The sequence below is a fragment of the Artemia franciscana genome, chromosome 11 (assembly GCF_032884065.1).
Source record: "Artemia franciscana chromosome 11, ASM3288406v1, whole genome shotgun sequence".
Classification (NCBI taxonomy): Eukaryota; Metazoa; Arthropoda; class Branchiopoda; order Anostraca; family Artemiidae; genus Artemia; species Artemia franciscana.
In genome coordinates, this window is record NC_088873.1 from 25815424 (window position 1) to 25837843 (window position 22420).

Genomic DNA, 22420 nt, shown 5'->3' on the forward strand with positions numbered 1-22420 from the left:
GATTCCTGATTGGCTTGTGGGAAGTGCGAGTAGTCGAGCTGCCATTTTTCCTCTTGGCTGGTACAATTAAAGTCTGCAAACAATCTTCCAAATACGATTTTATACATTTTACAATCCAAACCGGAAAACTCATTTTATACATTTTTGTTATTAATGCTTCGTGCTCAATAGTATTGAAAGCTTTCGAAAAATCCATAAAGATTGCTGACATAATGAATGAAAATGCAAAAATTCCTTAATCTTAATAATAAATGGTATACAGAATAAGTAGCGAAATGACCTTTACTAAAAACATATTGGTTAGATGGTAAAATTCCATTTTCATTTACAAATTTTGTCAGTATTTCATGTATTACCTTTTCAAATATTTTAGACAATAACTGTAACATTGAAACGGGTCTATATGTATTATTTTGGTATTTATCTCCATTCTTATGTATAGGTATGTAAAGTTATTATTGTTACTGCGGCGGGCTTATTGCCTACTAAAGGTCTATTAGTGTGAACAAATAGATGAATATGAAATCTGTTTTTCTTCAACTTTCAGCATTGAATGGTTTTTTGTGATATTATTCTTTTTCAATTCTTTAAGTTCAAGCCTGAATTTGAGTTGCCTGATTCTTTGATGAAGATGAGCAAAAAAGCAAAGTAGCTGGGCTCGTAGTAGCTTAGATACACTGAGCTAAATAAGCCTATCATCACAAAATGTATCACTAAATAATTTAAATCATCAGTGTTGAGTAAAAAAAATTCAAAGTATGTTTGATTTTCTATGGTGTTCATGTTGCGGATCCTGACTTTTCCTTTTCAAAACTTGCAAATAAAAGGTACAAAACTAAGGATGTTTTCAAATTTTGTAATCCATTTACATTACCAAGCTAAAATGGTTTACGCTATGGATCATACTATTCTTGAGTGAATTATTGCGGAAGGCCTACTTAACTAAAGTGAAACCCGTATCAAGCTCCATAACGAGAGTTCTTCAGAAACAATGCCACAGCCAAAATAAAGATTTCCGCTCTTGGACTAGTTCGGGTGCCAATGATATTCGGCGAATATTTATTTGTAACTCTACTTCCAGCAATGGCAATAAATACGAACTATTTAGAGCAAGAAATGCGTAATTTCAGGATCTACTGGTTGCTTCTTTTTTGGCGACCCGTAATATCAGAAGAAGCTGTACCTTATCCAGTTATACTAAGTAGGATTATTTTTTATCCAAGAGACCGTGTTTTCTTTTCATTGTTGTTACATCTAGAGCTCAGCAACCTATCCTATTTAAGCTAGCCTTCAGAGGCATGAGCTTGATCCATGCAATAAATAAATAGTTTATTAGACCTTTGGTGATACTCGTTAGACTAAGAAAGTACAAGATAAAGTTTTAGGAGAAAAACAATATGGTTTAGGATGGGGAAAGGACTTTCACTGTTAGATCATCAATTGATTGATACTCAATTGGCTTCTTGCTATCTTGGAAAGTGGTTGGGCTAGGGAATTGAAATTTTCAGGGGCATGTCTACAGGCTAAAGTATATCCTGGGAAGTTATGTTGAGGTCTGTAGCTATAAGCCTACCCTTTCCCCCCTCCTCTATATAACACAGCTTTTTGTGCATTATAGCTTACATATTGGTCAAATTTGACCTTATATTACTATTAAAAGTGTAAATCCTTGCTTACCTTAGAAAAATTCAACTTTTTCCTATTTTCAAGCCACTATATTCCATAATTAGATCACCAGCATTGAAAAACAATTATTACCTTTAATGGTATAGTTAAGACTAGAATGTAGACATTTATACAAACCCTAAACGTCTTATCTAAAAACCATTTACACAAGGGCAAATAGAGGTAAGAAGCTTAACAAGGGGTTTCTTGCTCAAAATTGCAATTAGGTATAAGTTATCCTTAGCAATTCTTATTGTAATTATTTATACAACATAATTTTATATTTATTAACAGGTAAAATCAAACACAAACAAACAATTTTAATATAAACTATCACAAGAAACATAAAGATAGCAGGTCCTAATATAGATAATTAAATAGATCTTATATAGAGAATCTAAATTTAATGTTCAAGTGAAACTTAAAACTAACAGAAATTACTAAAAACAGAAATTTGGCTGCTCTACTTTTCCTCTCTTCCCTAACTGTAAAAGTCTCAAGCTTGTTGCATTGTTCCCACTTTACTTTAAACCATATATATATTACAAATATTTTATTTTTTTAAACTTTGAGTTAATACATTTGGCAAAATTCTAGTTAATTGACTTCTTGCCATCTTGGAAAGGGTTTAGCTTGGGAAGATGAAACTTTCAGGGATGGGTCTACAGGCTGAAGTATGTCCTGGGAAGGCATTTTAAAGTACCCACCTCCACTCCTTCTCCCTCTAGAGGGCCCTGAAATTTGCCTAGATGACCTATTGAAACTTTGACAAAACAACATTTTACCTCAATTTTATTTACTAGTTGCTTTTTCTCTGCCTTTAGTTCTGAGAATGTAATTCCTGTTATTTGAGTAGAATTTTAGCCATATCAATGCTTTTTTTCAAAATTTAGGAAATGTATTTGGATATCTTTAAAACCTTATAAAATGGAATTGAGCAAAGTTATGAAGCTGAAAACAATTTGTTTGTACTTCAATTAAGCAGACAATCTATTTTGCAAGGTTTCACTTTTATGACACATATATTTTTAAAGGTCATCAAAGGTCAGGGCCCTCTAGAGGGAGGGGGAGTAGAGGTAGCTGCTTCAAGATACCTTCCTATGACATACTTTACTCTGTAGATTCATCCCTGAAAGTTTCATTTTCCTAATCTAAACCCTTTCTGAGATAGAAAGAAGTCAATTAACTAGAATTTTACCATACATTCTAAGACAACACTAGCTTTACATGACATGTGAAACCAAGAAAGGAAAGGATATAATAAATGAAAAAAAAGTCAAATAGGTGAGAAAATGAGGATTTTCTCAAGCAAAATATGAAGACAAAAATCAAGCAAATATTTTGATAAGGACCTCCACCAACCTTGGTGCTCAAAAGTTAGATTTTTTTTTTTTTTTTTTTTTTTTTTTTTTTTTTAGCACCAAGGACAACTTGGCAGAGGTCCTTGTCAAAGTATTTGCTTGATTTTTATCTTCATATTTTGCTACTGGCTGACAAAATTCTTGTTTTCTCTACTATTTGATTTTTTCCCATTAATTGTATCTTTCTCTTTCTTGGTTTCTTACAAAACATTGAGTTTTGAATATTATAGGAATGTGTTGATGCTTGTCTAAGTTTAACATGGCTCTTTACTTTCCTTCAAAAAACTTCTTTTTTGGATAGTTGCATTGTAATTAAGGGCTTATTTTTGGTTTATTTTGCTAATTTTCAATATATATATATATATATATATATATATATATATATATATATATATATATATATATAGTGTATTACTTTCAAAAGAGCTATGTATTCTGATTGAATGGTCTTTTTGATTAAGGGGTTATGCTTAAAGAATTGGAATAAAATTTGAACTTTAGCATAAAGAGCAAGATAATGACAAGGGGAAAAACCCCCTCATATACAGACTAATAATTGTTTGTTTTAGTGTTGCTCCTTACTTTCAGCTGAAAAAACTTATTTATTTCATTATATTTAGGCTACTTGTTCTTGCGATGGTACAAATTTCTGTATATATATATATATATATATATATATATATATATATATATATATATATATATATATATATATATATATATATATATATATATATATATATATATATATATATATATATATATATAGTATAGTATAGTATTAATATGTATAGATCTCACTAACTTTGATTTCCCCTCTGAAAACTTGCAAGAGACCTTTAACAGAGGCAATAATGGAAGTGTTTTCAAACAGAATGAAGTGGTGTGGGTTATCATGCACATGTAAGGCTAAGGTAGAACCAAAATTCTTGAATCTTTGATGCAAATTATGACTTTGTCAATTAAATATTTGTGTTCCAATAACCCATAAAATCTTGAAAAATGTTTAGAGTTGAGGGATTGGGATGTAACTTGGTGGGAAAAATAAGCACAAGTCCTAAACTCATGATTGACATAACTGGAATGGATACGCTTTCTTAGGGGGAGTTAGGGGGGGGAGTAAGGGTTTCATTAAGGGTCTTAATAAAATTTCATAATTAGAAGGACCTTGTAACTCAGGTCTCTTAGTTTAAATTCAGATTAGATCCAGCATGATTGGGAGGAGTTTGGGGGGGGGGGTCCTACTTAGAGTAGGGAGATCAGGGTGAAACTTAGTGGGAAGAATAAGCTCAAGTCCAAGAACCAGGTCTGTTCTCTTTGGGGGAGTTGGGAGGAGGTGGTAATTTGGAAAAACTTGAAAAAAGAGGTATTTGTAGCATACAAATGGGTGATCAGATCTTAATGAAATTTGATATTTAGACAGATCTTGTGCTTCAGAGCCCTTATATGTGTATACTATTGTTTATAAATATATATTTGAAATTAGCAAAATAAACCAAAGATAAGCCCTTAATAAACATTTATTACAACACAACCATCCAAAAAAGAAGTTTTTTTAAGGAAAGTAAAGAGCCGAATTAGACTTAAGACAAGCATTAACACATTCCTATAATATTTAAAATTCAATGTTTTGTAAGAAACCAAGAAAGGAAAAGATACAGCAAATGAAAAAAATCAAATAGTTGAGAAAGCAATAATTTTGTCAGCCAGTAGCAAAATATCAAGACAAAATTCAAGCAAATATTTCAACATGTACCTCTGCCAAGTTGTCCTTGGTGCAAAAAAAAAAAATCCAACTTTTGAGCACCAAGGTTGGTGGAGGTCCTTGTCAAAATATTTGCTTGATTTTTGTCTTCATATTTTGCTTGAGAAAATTCTCATTTTCTCACCTATTTGACTTTTTTTTTCATTTATTATATCCTTTCCTTTCTTGGTTTCACATGTCATGTATAGCTAGTGTGGTCTTAGAATGTATTAACTCAAAGTTTAAAAAAAATAAAATATTTGTAGTATATATACTGTTTAAAGTAAAGTGGGAACAATCCAACAAGCTTGAGACTTTTATGGTTAGGGAAGAGAGGAAAAGTGGAATAGTCAAATTTCTGTTTTTAGTAATTTCTGTTAGTTTTAAGTTTCACTTGAACATTAAATTTAGATTCTCTATATAAGATCTATTTAATTATCTATATTAGGACCTGCCATCTTTATGTTTCTTATGATGGTTTATATTAAAATTGATTGTTTGAGTTTGATTTTACCTGTTAATAAATACAACATTATGTTCTATAGATAATTACAAGAAGAATTGCTAAGGATACCTAATTGTGATCTGAGCAAGAAACCTCTTGTTAAGCTTCTTACCTCTATTTACCCTTGTGTAAAGGGTTTTTAGATAAGAAGTTTAGGGTTTGTTTATATGTCTACATTTCAGTCTTAACTATACCATTAAAGGTAATAATTGTTTTTCAATGCTGGTGATCTAATTATGGAATATAGTAGCTTAAGAAACAGTGAAAAGTTGAATTTTTCTAAGGTATGCAAGGATTTATACTTTTAATAGTAATATAATGTCAAATTTGACCAAAATATAAGCTGTAATGCACAAAAAGCTGTGTTATATAGAGGAGGGTGGAAGGGTTATAGTTTGGGACCTCAAAGTAACTTTCCAGGATATGCTTTAGCCTGTAAACACATTCCTGAAAGTTTCAATTCCCTAGCTCATCAACTTTCCAAGATAGGAAGAAGTCAATTGACTAGAATTTTACATTATATATTATAAATAGATAGTTTATCAACTAATAGAAAAGCCTTAGTGATAGGATATATAAAGGTGTTAACAAACTGATGCTAAATATTTTCAAAGTATATGAGTTCAGGGTACTAAAACAGGCTAGGCCTTGAGTTAAAAGTAATATTAAAAAGACTAAACTGCTTAGACCAGGAATATTGCAGGCAAAGAGATGTTGCTAGATTGTATTACAAAAAAAAATTAAATAATAGAAAAGCCTTAGTGATAGGATATATAAAGTTGTTAACAAACTGATGCTAAATATTTCCAAAGTATATGAGTTCAGGGTACTAAAACAGGCTAGGCCTTGAGTTAAAAGTAATATTAAAAAGACTAAACTGCTTAGACCAGGAATATTGCAGACAAAAAGATGTTGCTAGATTGTACAAAAAAAAAAAAAAAAAAAAAAAAAAAAAAAAAAAAAAAAAAAAAAAAAAAAAAAAAAAATCAAATAGCTTCAATTGCCAGAGTAGCTTATGGTAAAAAACCAGTAGGCTGCCCAATTGAGCAATACTATGTAAAACTAAAACCATCACATTCTGAGACAAAAGAGGAATTGAGAAGAATAGTAGCCTATATATCAATGAATAGCTAATAATCTAAGCGATACACATGGACATACATAGCTTATTGTCAAGGGGGTAGCCAATTCTATGATGAAGGGAGGGAGGTGAGAAGAAGTTACAAAAGAAGTTCACAAAACCTTACATTGCCTGTAAGTTTTATCCCACCTATGAAACCTTTGGTAAATGTTTAGTTTCATTCCAAGTGCTCTAAACTGGAAACTATTCTGCAAAGCAGCATAGTTTCCAGTTTAGAGCACTTAGAAATGCTAATTCTAGGAGCTCATCCATTTCTGGTTGACTTTTCTCCTCCATGGGGCAAACTAAAAATGCGTAAAGTGGCTTGCTTACAGGTAACATTACCTATTGAGCAAAGCATATTAGTCCATGAACTCTGCAAGCAGCAGGACAGGGTCTGTATTCTATATTTATTTACTAAACCTCAAACTTTTTTTTCTTTTTCTTTTTTGAGTTTTATCACTCTTTGTTGAATCAATATAGAATACAGACCTCACCCTGCTGCCTGCAGGGCTCATGGACTAATACATTTCACTGTATAGGTAATGTTACCTGCAAACAATCCCACTTTACACATTTTTAGTTTTTTTGGAGGAAGATTTTAGAAACCTGAAAAATGGATGCACTTCTTTATTAATGACAAAGAAATAATATGCAATCATCAGGATCTTGCTATATGCAGTAATATGCACTTTAGAGCCCTCATATCAAAACGAAACATTAACCAAACCTTATTAGTAGGTAATCACTAAATATTATCAATAAGCTTCAGCATTAATCTTCTTGGATTAGAGCTTAATCTTTCCAGGACATTGTGGATAATTGCTTCTTGTTTGAATTTTATTTTGTCATTCCAGCTATTTATTTCCAGCTTTTTCATCCATCTACTTTTTATCCACTTCCTTTTTAACCATCTATCTTTTTTCAAATGCTTCTTCAAACATCTTATTTTTCAGCAATGTCTAGTGTAAACTTGAACTTCTAGGGGGGGGGGGGGCAGATGCCCCTTTGCCCCCTCTGTATGCCTATGGCTATACATCAATATGGTAATTATTAATTACCATATCAAATTGAAAATCAAAAAATTAAAAAATTTAATTAAAAAAATCAAAAACTTGCAACTATTACTTTATTGACTCATCTCTAGGGACCTCTTTTTTGAAGTACCAATCATCCTATTTTGACATATATATTCTTTCAGTGTTTCAGTTTTATTCACGTTTTAACAGAAAGCTGATTTTCTTCTGATTCTGAAAATGTAAATCTCATTGCTTGATATTTATTCTATAAATCGCAGATATTAAATATTTGTTCTTTTTAATTGCTTTTCAAAACAGAGACCACATTTTGAATTTTCGTTGACAAATTGCTAGTGAAAATTTCACCAAGGAGGCGGAACTCTTGTTACTACCCTCCCATTGCATCATGCTCTGGGAAAATAGGGGTGGTCCAAAAACTAATCTTTATTTTTCTGGAATGCCAAAGAAAAGTGGTCTTTCTTAAAAAGGGTTCTTTTACACTATGGATGCTTTAGTCTACCTTCATTTGTACTTTAGTAGAAATACAAGATTAGATCTCACAAGTGCCTTGTATACCATCAGGAAGATTTTTCATGACCAGCTGGTGATACTCTTCTGATGAGTCCAAGATTAACATTTGCTTTAAAGACCAATTGTATAGAATCTTCATGGATTTTTGGGACATTAAGTGTCGTGGTTCCCAGGTTTCTACCACTTATACCCAGTTAGAAGTAGTATGAAAGATAATGTCAGGTTGTCCTTAATCAGGGGTATAATTTTCTATGGGGCAGGGGAAAACTGCCCCTCTCAGACCTTGGTCTCCCCTGAGCCTTATTTTGCCAACTAGATGAAATTTAATTTCTTCACAAAACTTATTACAACTGTGTATTTATTTTCATAATGCTATAAAGTATCTTTATTGTACTATATAGCACTGGCTCATTTTTTAGTATTTTACTGTCATTTTCACTTGATTCAAGAAAAGTAGCTGAAATTTATCCCCCCCCCCTTAGGATTCTGACAAAATTACAACACTGTCCTTCATTGCACTAGTGCTGTGGATTATTGTGACCAAAAGAAATTGAGGCACCAAATAGTTATCAGTCATAAATAGAGAGGGTTAGTTGGCTGCTGACTTCAGATATATCATTGGTATGGAAGCTATTTGCTTCAAGAACAGTTCTCATAGGAATGCCACATAAAACTTTGCAAGTTTATGAACAGGTACACCTGTTTTCTGTTGTGAAGATTTTGTTTGTTATGTGCTTTATTAGTAAAGATGCTGGAAACTGCAAATATATCAAAAGTTGAACAGCCAGGGCTAAGGGTATTTTTTTTTTACAGCTAAAAATCCTAGGGTGACTAGCTTAAATTGCATGTCCAGCAAAATAATGTGGTATTTAACCTCCTGTACAAAATCTTGATTGTCATTTTCTGAGGATGTGATGTGACATCTCAGCCTTTATTCAGCATTGGTCAAATGTTGGTTACATTCTTTATTGAAGGCTTCTAGGGTTTTGAGACTGGACAGTAGCTTCAGAGAGGTTATTCGAGAGTAAGACATAACAGATGGAAAAGAATTGTTGGCACTCCCACCTGCTGTATCAGGAGACCAATCCTTCTATTTTCTTTAATTCTAACCAAGAAATTCAAGATAATTTCCCAGATCACAATTTTTCAAGCTGAAGTTTCTACTCTATTTGGCCATTTAATTATGCAGGGTGTGCCTATGACTGAACCCTTGTTTAATTGAACCCTCGTTTAACTGAATCCCCTTGCAACTAAACCCTCATGTAACTGAACTCCCTTGTGCCACACGAACCCTCTTGCAACTCAACCCTATTTAACTGAACCCTAAATCAACTCAAACTTGGTACAACTGAACTCTGTGCAACTTAACCACCATTTAGATGAACCTTCATGCAATTCAAGAACTATTTAGCTGAGCTCTCATGTAACCCAACCCTTACTTAACTGAAGACTGGTACAACTGAATCCCAAGGGTAACTCAACTCAATATCCTTGTATCTCAGACTGACTCTGTGTAATTCAACCCTTATGCAACTCAGGCAGTGGCATATGCAGGATTTCCACTATAGGGGGTATAACAGCTAAAACCACTGGGAGTTGAGAAATTTACCTATAACTAAGCAAATTAATGTCACATTCCCTTTTTGAGCTCATTTATTACTATGCTACTAAAAAAGATTTCAACAAAGAAAAAGTTTTCCAAGGAACTTCAGAACCACCATAAGAAAATAATAGAGCTGTCAGCACAAAAAATCAGAGATAACCCTCATTTCCTTTTGTCAACAATCTATCCACAGATCCCAAAAACCTCCCTTTCCACTGCTGATGTTCCTCTATCTGAATGGCATTCTTTCTATGAGGCCAAATCCTTTACACCTGACCCCCAACTTGAATACAAATATGCTGAAGAGCTTGACCAATTTTGTATATATTCTCTAGCTCTCATTTTATAGTATGTGTAATGTCTGTTACTGATGCTATTATGCACCTTAAGCCAAAGCTGTCACTTGATATAGATGAAATTCATATTCTTAATATAAAAAATTGTGATGCTGCACTTTTAGAGCATCTTGTGTTACTACTGCAGATGTTTTTTAGACAAGGCTTTGTTCCATCAACATTCTGCTTGGGAGATCTTTCTCCTACTCTAAAAAAATCTCCAATCAAGGCATATCTTTAAGGTCTGTAACTGTATTGACCAGTTTATGCAAGATTTATGTACTACTGCTCAGAAAAGAGCTTAAAGATAAATCTTGCACATCTCCACGTCAGTTTGGCTTTCAACATGGCATTGGACCTGCAGACACCCTTGTTGTTGCTGCTAATGGTGTGCTTGATGCTTAGGCCAAGCCTTTGACTCCCTGTTGCATCCTCTTTTGTTTTTAAGGGCTGTTGAAAGAGGAGTAGATCTGGCTATCATCAGATCTCAAATGTATGGGATATGTATGCTAAGCTACAAGTCTGTCTTAAAATACCACTTAGCAAGATGAAATGGTAAAGCTACTGGAGAGAACTGTACCAGTTAAGAGAGGAGCCAGGAAGGTCTAATTGCCTCACCTTGTCATTTCAGTATCTCTCCTCAAAGCTCAGAACCAGTGCAAGATATTTTGCATTCTTTCTTGCCTCAATATCTCCTTAGTCACTTATGCTGATGACGCTTTTAACATCTGCCAAACTTTGACAAAATTTCTGAAACTTTCTAAAAACTGTAAGCATAATACTTATAATCTGGTCTTGAATTTAAGGCTGAAAAGTTCAACATACAGCTTTTTAAGTGGAAAAGCCCACTTCCTCATCAAATTGTACTTGGAAATTGAAAGATCTTCCCATCTGACCAACTCAGTTACCTTGGTATTCCTGTTAGAAATACCATTTTTCATACCTGTCATCGCCAAACAGACAGCATCAAACACTGCATATCTGCTGCAAATGCTTCCATAGTCTCTGCTAAGCTAAATTTCAATTCCCATTATCTATTAATGCTGTAAAATACTGCTGCTCTCCTTCACATCCTCTACATTGCACCCTTTTGGAAGATTCTCGCAAATGCTGATAAATTGAAAATCTGCTCCCATCTGTTCTGTTTTGCAAAATATATACTGAGATATCCAATCTGGATATGCAATTCAAAGCTCTTCTGTAGTCTTCACATAGCAGATCTCTCATAGGCATTGTTAAACTTATGGAAAAACATAACCAAATGATTTCTTTAACTCTAGCAATGTTGCCATAATTCTATAGTGATATTTTGCTTTTTTTCTCTTTGTAGTGCTCTGTAATTCCTTTTTGTATGAAGACGGATTTTTAACAAATAATAATTAAAAAACAACATAGGTACCATTAATACTTCTTATATTTTGATCTGTCTTGATTTGCTTCTGAACTTGCTTAAAACATTGTCATCCATCTTGACATTGCTATTGATAGACATGTATGTAAAATGGTGTAAAAGACTTAACTACTACGCAGTAATTTACCACTGTGTAACTTACCTGGTAATGGTAAGTTATAGTTCAATCTTACTGATAAGTTTCATAAGTGGTAAGCTAAGTTTCTGATGAACAGAAATGTTCTCAACTGAAATAAATCCATCCCTAAAAGTGCTGCCACTTCACTAAAATTGATTGTAAAAAGATGTTTATTCATCAGATTCAGTGCACTAGTCATATCCCTTTGAGCTTATGCCAATACTGCTCTGTCAGACCACCTCTTTGTCATTTCCTACCCGAGTAAAAAATAAGGATATGCAATGAGTATTTATATGGTGAGTTTTTGACTTTTGACTCAAATTTTTCGACTGGCTATCCTTAACTATAGAATTAATAATAAGTGAATTATATATCAAGCTATAATATGGGTAGTAAGTCCTATTAATAGAAAATATTTCTGTCCAATCTCTTCTAATCTAGTATTGCAATGGTGACACACCAGATATAAGTCCCCAAACATAAGTTTTACCCATCATCCCACTAGATCCTTAATTATTTCTGAGTGAAGCATCATTGTCAGGATGTTTTCACAAAATCAAACTGAGTCTTTTCTTTGGAATCTTGGTTTTCAAGTGGATACTTGTGCTGGCTTTTGTCAGTGTTTTGACTTTTTATCTTATTTTACAATCTTAGCCAAGTCTGGCTCAATGTCTTCAGTTATTTTCCATGCTCTCTATCAGATGAGTCCTGTATCTGATCAGATTATTCCCCTCCATAGTTTTTACAACCATCACTTCTATACAAAGTGACTGGGAAAAAAGGAATGAAAAATAATACATTGATGGCTTCTGGCCTTTACTACAAGCAACGGTTTAGTGTCATAAGCGATAGGCTTAGTTCCAATGATTAAATTGCTTTCAGGGATTTTGTTTCCATTTTGGTTGCCTGTAGACGGTTATATTGGCCCTGTATTTACCCTGCTATATTGAGTGATAAACCATGGCCTGCTAAATAAACATCTTTAGCAGTAAAGCAGACAGTATGAACCATATCTGAAAAATATATAAAAAAAACATTGTATTTTAAATATATCAAATTAAATTACAAAGAACCCAGATTAGATTGCATTAAATTGATTCTTTTCTGTAGGCAAATTGTATTTTCTCTTTATTTTTATAATTACCTTTATAAGTAACTTCTAATCCTTTTTCTCTCCTATTGACTGTCAAATGACTTCCCTCCAAAGAAAAAAGAAAGGTCTGAAGTAGTGTGCAAGGCCTAAGCTACCACATAGTAAGTTACCACTGGGTAACTTACCCAGTAATGGTAAGTTTTAGGTCAATTCCATCCAATCTCTTCTGATACAGCACTGCGATGGTGACACAGTAGCAGCTATTGCCAAAACATAAAAATTTCCCATCATCCCACTAGATTTTTAATTATTTTTGGATGAAGTGTCATCATAAGGAGGTTTCCAAAAAATAAAATTGATTTTTTTTTTCTTTAGAATCTTGGTTTTCAAATGGATACATGTGCGGGCTTTTGCCAATGTTTTGACTTTTTATCTTATTTTATTATCTTAGTCAAGTCTTCCTCAGTGTCTTTATCTGTTGTTCATGATTTCTATCCGCCCATCACTGTAGGGTAAAGGTATCAATGATTTGATAGTTTTGTAAAAAAAAAACATTTTTTCTGCTCTGGAAGGGTTAATATAAAGACTTTTGATTTGAAAAGGGTTTCACTATGTAGGAAAAACTTCTATGAACATAACTGTTTGATTAGAAGTTTGAAGTTTTATGAGAAAAGGGTACAAAACTTCGATTTTCTTAAATTGGAGCATTTTCACCTATAAATTCGACAGAACAAAAAAGCCACCTGTTTTCAACATAATTTAGAACCCAATTCGACACGGGTCGAAATACTTGGGGGATACTTGAGGTTGGACCCCGGTGCATTTGAAACCTGCCCATTCTTTTTCCTTTACGTCTTCGTTTCTCTTCAACCTTTTTTCGAAAGTAAAACAGTTCAAAATAGGGATGATACCTTTTTATTGACAGTGAATAGATATAAAATTATTTAACTGGATATTTCGAACACGTATACAGTGTTCATCATCAGCAGTAAAACTGGGTATCATCCCTATTTTGAACTGTTTTCGAAGTTATCTTCAACCTTTTTTAATGTGTAAATGTATAAAATGCTATTCAGATAGTGATAGCAAAAAACTGAAAAATTGCCTCAGGCAGAGAGACAAAATTGGATAATCATATAGAGTGTAATCGTGTGACCTAGGTCTGTATAATATAATGTGTGATATAATAGTGTGATATAAGTCTCTCTTTAAATGCTATCTGGAATGGCACACTTTCTCATAGCTTTAATAGTCCTGCACAGGTTTCTTTGTTGTTCACAGTGAAATTATTGTCAGTATTTAACCATTTCAAAGTTAATCTGCTATTTTAATCTACTTCAAAAATTTCCATTTTTGACTATCCTTTGCTGTGAAAGTCCAGAATTCTTGAAATATACATATCCTACTCAAGGTTATTAGAAGTTTGTGACGACACTGAGGAGTTTAACATATTTCATTAGCATTTTGGGTGGGATAGGGTCTAAGAAACAAAAGTGGATTTCAAGAATTTTAAGAAGTTCATTGTCATTATTTTTGACTTAGTGGTATTTACTTTCATATGTAAGTTATTAGCTTTATCTAAAACATAAGTAGGATTTTTAATGGGTCGTTTTTAATAGTTGTATGATATATTTCAAGGATCAGCAGGTCATCTACATATTAACACCTTTGAGGGAATCTTACCAATTTCATTAATCAATACTACATATAAGAGTGGTCCTAACAAGGTTTCTTGAGGAATTACATGCTAACTTGGGAGGAGTTTAGAAAGAATATTTGTATTTTACAGTTTGGGATCTATTTGAAAGAAAACATATATAAAATTTACTAATAGAGGGTCATTCAGTGAAAAATCAGCCATTTTATACAGTATATTTTGTTTCACTTTTACATGACTGTAGATGCAAAAAGTAGCTTTTTAGGAGTAAGACTTGAGCAAAAGTTGTAGAAATAGTCATAAAGTATTCAAATAGTTTAGGTAGGCCTTTAAATGACATACCAGTAAATATCACTAAACTACTGGATAAAATTGCTTCAAAAATCATTGATGAAATCAAAATATGTAACAAATAATAGAGCAACACCAAGTAACTTACTTCAACAATTCTCTTTGGCTTACATCACCACTAGGTAACGTTACTAAGTTTATGCTCAAGAGTTTTTCGAATGAGAGAAAGGGGTATTAAATTATCAGTTCCGCTTCTCCCTTCCCTACTAGGGTTTTGGGTATGTGAAGCTATGTGATTTAATTTCTATTTTTTTCATATTGAATTTTTTCATTTACTGAATCCTTGTTGCTATTTAGGCCATTGTCTTTGGCTAATAGTTGCAACAAAGTAATGTTTCATATCTACTCTCATGAAATTTTCCTTTAGTTCCAGGGGATGGCGGAAGTCAGATTGAGGCAAAATTAAGCAAAGAAAATGTAGTTCACTACATTTGCAGCAAAAAGTCTGACTATTTTAGTTTGTGGTTGAATTTAGAATTGCTTGTGCCTATTGTTATCGATTGTTGGGTAAGCCTTCTGTTTTTTTTTGGCTTTTCTTTTAGCATTAAATTATTGAACAAATTAGTACTCATGGTTTTCTAAGAAAGCATTGGAAAAACCAAAAAAGTGTGATTTTTCATTAATTTGCAAGTTTTGACTGATAAATTTGTGCTCCATATGCTGTTGCTGCTTGTGCTTTGGGGTCTTGTGCATCATAGATGTAGCATAAATTGTATGTCCAAACTAACCTCTCTAAAACTTTAATGCTTCAATAACATCAACTAAATTGATTTTAGAGGCGCTTTCTAAAAAATAACACGTGGAAGCTCTTGACTTACAAAGACTTGGATAAGCTCTTGCCCTTGTCATCTATTCATAGCAACTACAATTTTGGCCTATAACTACAAAATACTAACCTGCTCTATAACTTATATAGAAATGGATAAATAAAATTAAGCAAAAGTTGAAAGCTAGAAATGTAAAAAATGGAAACTAAGAATAAAACATAAATAAATCAAATTGTTTAATTCAGATTCATCATTTTATGAACTTTTCTGCAGATAACTAACTATTTACTGCTCCAACAAATAGCTTAAGTAAAATCTAAGATTTTCCTATTCACAACCAAAATAATTGAAAAGTATGACTATGTATGACTAAAAGTATGATATGCATGTAACGTATGACTAGATGCTAATCATATAGATTATAAAAAAAGCTAATGATAATTAGAAATATTAAAATAAGAGATAGGAATAAAACTTAATATATCAAATTATAAATTGCGACTTGTAATTTTATGATTTTTCCAATATCCTGTAGTGAACAGGCTCTTTCGGGCCAGACAATGAGCATTAGGAAAATCTAAGATTCTTTTGCTTCCAACCACAACAACTAAAAATTATGATTAAAATGTACAAGAAAAAGTATAGAAAGTGTATAGAAAAAGTAGAAATACCTATCATAAGCAATAAAAAACAAAAACAATTAACTATACCTAGAAATAAAATAAGGAAAGATAAGAATAAAAACTTTAATAAGTCAGATTTAATGTTCAGGTTTGTGATAATTTTCATTTTCCAGCAGTTGACAGACTTTTCTGGCCCAACAAAGCGCATCAATAGGATCTATGATAAATTCTATTAACAATCATAACAACTAAAAATTATACCTGGAAAACGGTTGATTTTAACCATATAGGTTAAAAAAATTAATATCAAATTTTTACTAGAAATATAAAAATGAAAGGTAAGAGCAAAAACTTAGATTTGATGTGCGGCAGAAAAGTTATCGGACTTGCAATACTGTTAGTGATCTGACAACTACAATATATCTTGGATTGTGATAAGTGAATTGTATTTTCATCATGCATCACACAAAATGTAACATCAGAATTTGTAGTAACATTTTGCCATTGAATTTTGTATTAAACATTGAGAATCTGGAAGTGTTACGTTCGAAAGGTTAAACAAGAGTAGGGGGGAGATCTTTATTCCAAGTTCAAGTTTTTTGCCACCACAAAGCATTTTCAGAAAGCAGAAAAATGATGAAAATGAGCAATATTCAGGGACGCCTTCAACTTAGAAAACATCAAACATGTGAGGTAGGACCGCCATTTAACGTTATGAATGTTGAATGAACAATTGAATTTGAAAAGATTTACTGATTATCAAATTCTGAGGCTACATTTGTACATACAAAAAGTCTGTGACAAAATGGTGCCAAAAAATCTCTATTTAGCTGATGGACATTTGAAAAACAAGTTTGTTGTTCTTCTGGGCAGAATAGCTAATGAACAAGAGACAAAGAGGCAGCTTGAGGAGTGGCACACTTCAAATTCTCCTAAACCAAAGAAAGTTTGAATGAGTTGAAGATAAAATAAATGATGATTTTTTTTTGTACTGAAGGGTAATTGTCCACAGAGAATTTGGCTCCTCCAGAACAAACTGTTAACCAATTTTTTGTTTTCTAAGGGACTCAGAAAAAGGTAAATTTATGTGAGACTAGACAATGCAGGGAAGCGATTCCCATTACCAGAACGCCCCATATCATATATCCATTCCTGTGGTCTGCTACCCCCTTATTCTCTTAGCACCAGTCCCAATGACTTTGTTTGTTTCCTAAACTGAAAAATGTCCTCAAAGACTGTCGTTTTGGGACAGAAGTCATCCAAAAGACTGAGTGGAAATGCTGAAAACTATAATGGTTGAAGAGTTTTAGCGCTTCTATGAACAGTTGGGACAACTCCCCAACAGTTGGTGCAGCTTTTGTGAGTGGACATGCTGAAAATTATAATGGTTGAAGGGTTTTAGCGCTTCTATGAACAGTTTGGACAACGCCTTCATCGTTGTGCAGCTGCCAGAGGGAACTACTTTGAAGGGGGTAACATAGATTTTAAAAGAAATGACAGTTTCTTAAGTTTAAATCAGTCTCATTACCTTTCTACCACAAAAAATAGTAACAAATTACAACTAGAATTTTAAATAAGAACAGTAAGAATAAAAACTTCTGTAAATCAAATTGTACGAATCAGGTTTCGGATTTCTTACTTCCCATCTGTAAATAGGCTGTTTCTGGTCCAGCAAAGAGAATTAGTGGCAACTAAGATTCTTCTCTTTACAACCACACCAACTAAAAAGTATAATTAAAATGTGAAAAATACTAATTATATAGGCAATAAAGATAAACAATAGATTGTTTAAAAAAAATGTTTATTTTGAAAAAAGAAGGAGCAAAAAAATTGTAACTAGAAATATAAGAACAAAAGCTAGGGATTAAAAATTAAATAAGTAATATTCAGGTTCATATTCTATCACATCAGGTTATCCGCTTTATAGATTTCACAGTAGTTAACTAGCAGGTAACTGGCTTTTTTCTTGCCCTACGAAAAGCATTAGAAGAATCGAAAATTCTTCTGTTGACAAACAAAAGAGCTAAGAAGTGTATTAGAATATGACTAATACTAAGCCTAATGACCATGAGAGTATATAAATAGCTATTGTCTAAAACTTAAAAAATGGAAAATATAAATGCATACAAGTGAAATTCTATCAGTGAAAACCCGTGCCGTTTACTAAAATACTTAGAAAACTACACGTTTCCCCGTTCGCCTGTGAGTCCAGTGTACTTGTCTGTCAGGTGTCAATCCTAAAACACGGTAGTGCGCCTGAAACTCTTTAAGTGGGCAAGTCTATTAGGCTTAGGTCACTTATTCGCGTGGGAGTATTCTTCCAGCAAACTCGATCTCTCCCCCTCCTTTTGTATGCAAGTCCAGTTGACGGGTCAAACCAAAAATCTCGGGCACCCGTTATTTCTATGGCTATCTGCTTTAGTTCTACCCTAGGATGGATGGATGATAGACGAAATCGAACAACCAGTGAAAATTACATAATTTTTAGATAATCTTGAAAGAGGCTTATGTCAGCTTTGCCTCTCACTCAGACTACCTGTCTTGCATTTCTCTTTAATTGGCTAATGGCGTGATGGCAACTTGAATTTCATTCAAAAATAAGCGGATAAAAAAATTGATGAAATTTGATAAATTTCCCGGAATGTAACAGACTGTTTTCTTGCCCAACACAGAGCATCAGCAAAATCTAAGATACTTGTTTAATGTAAAACATAAACTAAACAATATATGCATTTCAAAAGGGAACACTCAGGATCTTGAAAAGTCTTAAAGTTGCTCCTTCCCTCTTCTTAAAAGAAAATATGCAAGAATGATCTTCATTCTGTGTGTTTATGCTAGTTGTATTTCGTTTATATTTTCTGTTACTTTTTAGTTTTTATTTCCTTTACTGAGTAGACTGGGTTGATTTCCTTTTTTGAGTTGTTTTGGTTGAATTTTGTCTGGTGATTTCTCCGTATTGAGTTTCCTGGTTTTATATGGGTTTGTTTAGTTTCTTGTTTTCAGATGACCTGATTGCGCTGTCTAATGATTTCCTTTTATATGGATCTAACAGAGCTAATTTTTTTGTATTGTACCTACTATTTGAATTTCCTGGGCTGAATCTCCAGGTTATAAATTGAAACAAATTTGATGAATCAGCAGTTTTCATGACAAAGAGAAAATCATTTGCAAATATAGTATGAAATTAAGTACAGCGCATCTTGGCAGGGTAACCGATCCTGGTATAGAGAATGTATAATTGAGCATACAGCCAGCAAAGTAACGGGTTGCTGTAAAATCTGCCGTCGGTGGGAGGCAAGCTCGTAGTATCCTGCAAACTAAGAATGCCTCTCTGACTGCTAAGGTACAGTTGTCTGTTGGCTCATTTTTCACAGTAAATTGACAAGAAAGGGAGAACTATGTACGACTGTAAGCTACAGAACTTCCACTTGAAATATACAAGGTTAAGGGGAAGTATGGTACAATCTTATTAACTGCTAAAGAAATAGTACAGTCCCATCTAATTTTACTTGTAATGTTGGGCTTAGAATTCAAGGTCACTCAAAGATACTTACCCAACTTTGTGTTTTAAAACATGTTGAATCCATTTTTTTTTAGTGTTTATGCTGTTACTCCACAGAAGTCTTTTACAGTAGAAACTCTTATCATCAAAAATCTTGGAACAGTCTAAGTGTTTCTTGATATTGATTTATGTAAACGTGGAGTTCTCGGATTTACATGTTATTTTGTCTAGCCCTAATTTAGTTTATGTTGCAGTTCCTTTTTTAACTATTTACTAGTTTGATGATTAAGTCTTTTATTCCTTTCATAATTTTTTTTATGTGATTGTATACTGGTTTCTCTGCTGGATTGTATTGATTTATTGATTATTTGAGCAGAATTTTTGTTGCGTGTGAAAAAGCATGGAATGTCCTCTTGCTTGGCTGCAACTTTAGTTCTTTACCTTAGTCTGGAATAAATTCTAGGTAGATGGTGTTTTTTTCCTGGTTTTGTATGTGGTTCTCATACCTTTTATTGATTGTTTCTGCAGACCTGTGCCTCAATTGGGGCCCTCAAGCTATGCAGACTGTACATCTTGACTTGATTCTGATCTTAATAAAACGCTACTAGTCCCTCTTTACAACATGTATTGCATGTCGTAACCATTTCTACTGCTCATCGATTATAAAGAAGCGAAACCATGCTCCAGTCCTTGGATGCTAAGCCCCTGGGTATACATTGTGATTCCTTTTTATTATTTTAAATCTATTGAACCGATTTTGGTGCCTTAGCTGTGTGCCTTACGCTTTATGTGTTTCCATTCCTGCCATACCGCTGGTTGGTGTGGAGTAAAGCTGAAAAATGACTCTAGTGGTCTCCTCACTTAAAGCAACATTTGGTCTTCCTATGTCTAAACTATGTCTATGTTTAGATCCTTCGTCAATAATAAATTTTAAGTAAAATTATTACCATGACTCGATGAATGGATAGATTTAAGACTAATGAATATAATGATATCTGTCCTTTTTGTTTAAGCTACAACCGCAGGCTTGTCGCAAAATCGCTTGTTTCTGGGGGAACTTATGCCTGCATCTAATTTATGTGCCAAAAAAAAGAAAATTGAAGAAGAACTTCTCTCCTACCAAAAGAGAAGTGTCAGATAATTTTCAACAACCTACAAGACAGTTGTTGGTCACAATAGTCGAGGATTTGAGCTGGGGAAAATTGAGTTCCAGATTTTTGGCCCAGTAAGACAAACGTTGAAACACACTCTCGATGCCAAAGGAATTTCACGCAAAAAATCTGATCAGTGTCGAGTAATATCGATAACTAGGATTAGTTAGGGCAATCCCAGGCAACCTTCCATACGAATAATTATGGCAAATATTAAAAATAGAAATCAAGCGAAGCTTGCTGTTGAACAAATCCCCTGAGTACTATAAAGATCCATAATCGATTTTGAAACAAATAAAAGCAAATAGAAAATCAGAAAAAAAAGATGAAAAAGAGAGAAAAAAACAGATCAAAGGATAGAAACCCAGGTAGAACTCAGTCAAGAAAATACGGTTAACTGAATGAATACTAATAACCATAATAATTTATTTACGAAAAGACGAAGAGCAAATATCCAAGATCTTGAAAAGGTTTCAGTTGACCTACGTTAAGGTAAAACTGATTTTTGCTTGCTACAGCAACTTCAATAAAAATAACCATTGTTCTAAATTTACGTTGTATTTTCTTACCAAGGTGGAAGATTAAGCGAAAGTTTACAGAAGCGAAAATACCGAATAGCCTACTAATAGAAGAAAGATTATTTTTTTTTTTTCAAAAGTGAATAAAACCCGGAAAATGTAAAATAGAATACCTACAAAAAAAGAAAATAACATGGATGAGCTATGTGACTATATTTTCTTCTTTTACCAATAATCTTTGATGAACCAATCCTAATCCTCAGCTTGGAGTTGGAAACTGTCCATGAATAGAGATAACGTAAATTGATAATAATGTTAATATCCAACCACCAGAAAGATAAAAAAAAAATTATAAAAAAGAGGAAGAGTGAGAAGAAACGAAAGAAAGGTACTCGCATATTCAAGATTTAGATACAGGCCAACACATGCAAAAGCTTCTTTGCTGATTTTAAAAGTCCATTCTTAGATCTACTCAATACCAAAAGATCATCCACATAGGTTGCATATGGCATGTTAGCTAAATCTTAAAAATAAATTGGATGTACATTCCGAAGTATTTTAGAAATTCCTAATTTAAACAAACTAGGAGACAAAACCACTGCTTGTCGAACTCCTTTTCGAAAAGGGATGCGTTGACCACTATCAGAACCATTAACTTTAAGAAATGAAAACGAGTACTGGTATTTCAGATGAAAAAATGACGTAAATATCAATACCACTAGAAAATAAAGAATCTAGTTGCTGGAAATGTTTAACAAAATTGAAAGCCTTAGAAATATCAAACGCACAAAGCTGAATATCATATTTATTGCGAGAAGTATCATGAAGAATAGAAAGCAAAGTAAGGTGGGCGTGGCTGCATCCAACACCAGGCTGGAACCCAAGCTTCTCAGGACAGGACAGGTAAGAATATAAGAAACATGAGACCCATCACATTTGGGGCACTAAGGGGCTATGGTGCAAGGGTATGTTTCACTAAAAACGTTTGCCCCTGAGCTGCTAGGAAAAATTTGAAAGTCGCTACGCGAAGGATTACAGACAAATCATTTGTTTCAGTATTGACACGCCATTTGTCCTTTAGACCCCGGTGAGAAACATCTCTCATCTCCAAGCTAGTGATTCCTAGTTCACCGACACTTTATGCTCAGAGACCAATTTTCAGGGATTCCCTCAGAGGCCGAGACAAAAAAGAATCCTTTTTATGAGCCAAGGAAAATCAGGAAATTTAAGATTTCTTGCACGGGCTTATCCTCAAAAAAATTTCTACAGGGGCTCTAGGAATATATCGTCGCCTTTAGAAAGGATTAATCAACGGAAGCGCATTTTTTTAGCTATTAAAATGCACC

At 33.3% G+C, this 22420-nt stretch overlaps 1 protein-coding gene across 1 annotated transcript in view; it reads left to right on the forward strand.

The window, feature by feature from the left end:
* Window positions 1–1075: 1075 nt before the first annotated feature.
* Window positions 1076–22420, forward strand: part of LOC136033015 (lysosomal phospholipase A and acyltransferase-like) — a 40803-nt gene continuing 19458 nt past the window's right edge. The window contains exons 1-2 of the mRNA XM_065713556.1: window positions 1076–1201; window positions 14881–15020. Of these exons, the coding sequence (XP_065569628.1) occupies window positions 1084–1201; window positions 14881–15020 (258 nt within the window). The 5' untranslated portion in view covers window positions 1076–1083. The remainder of the gene's footprint in view (window positions 1202–14880; window positions 15021–22420) is intronic.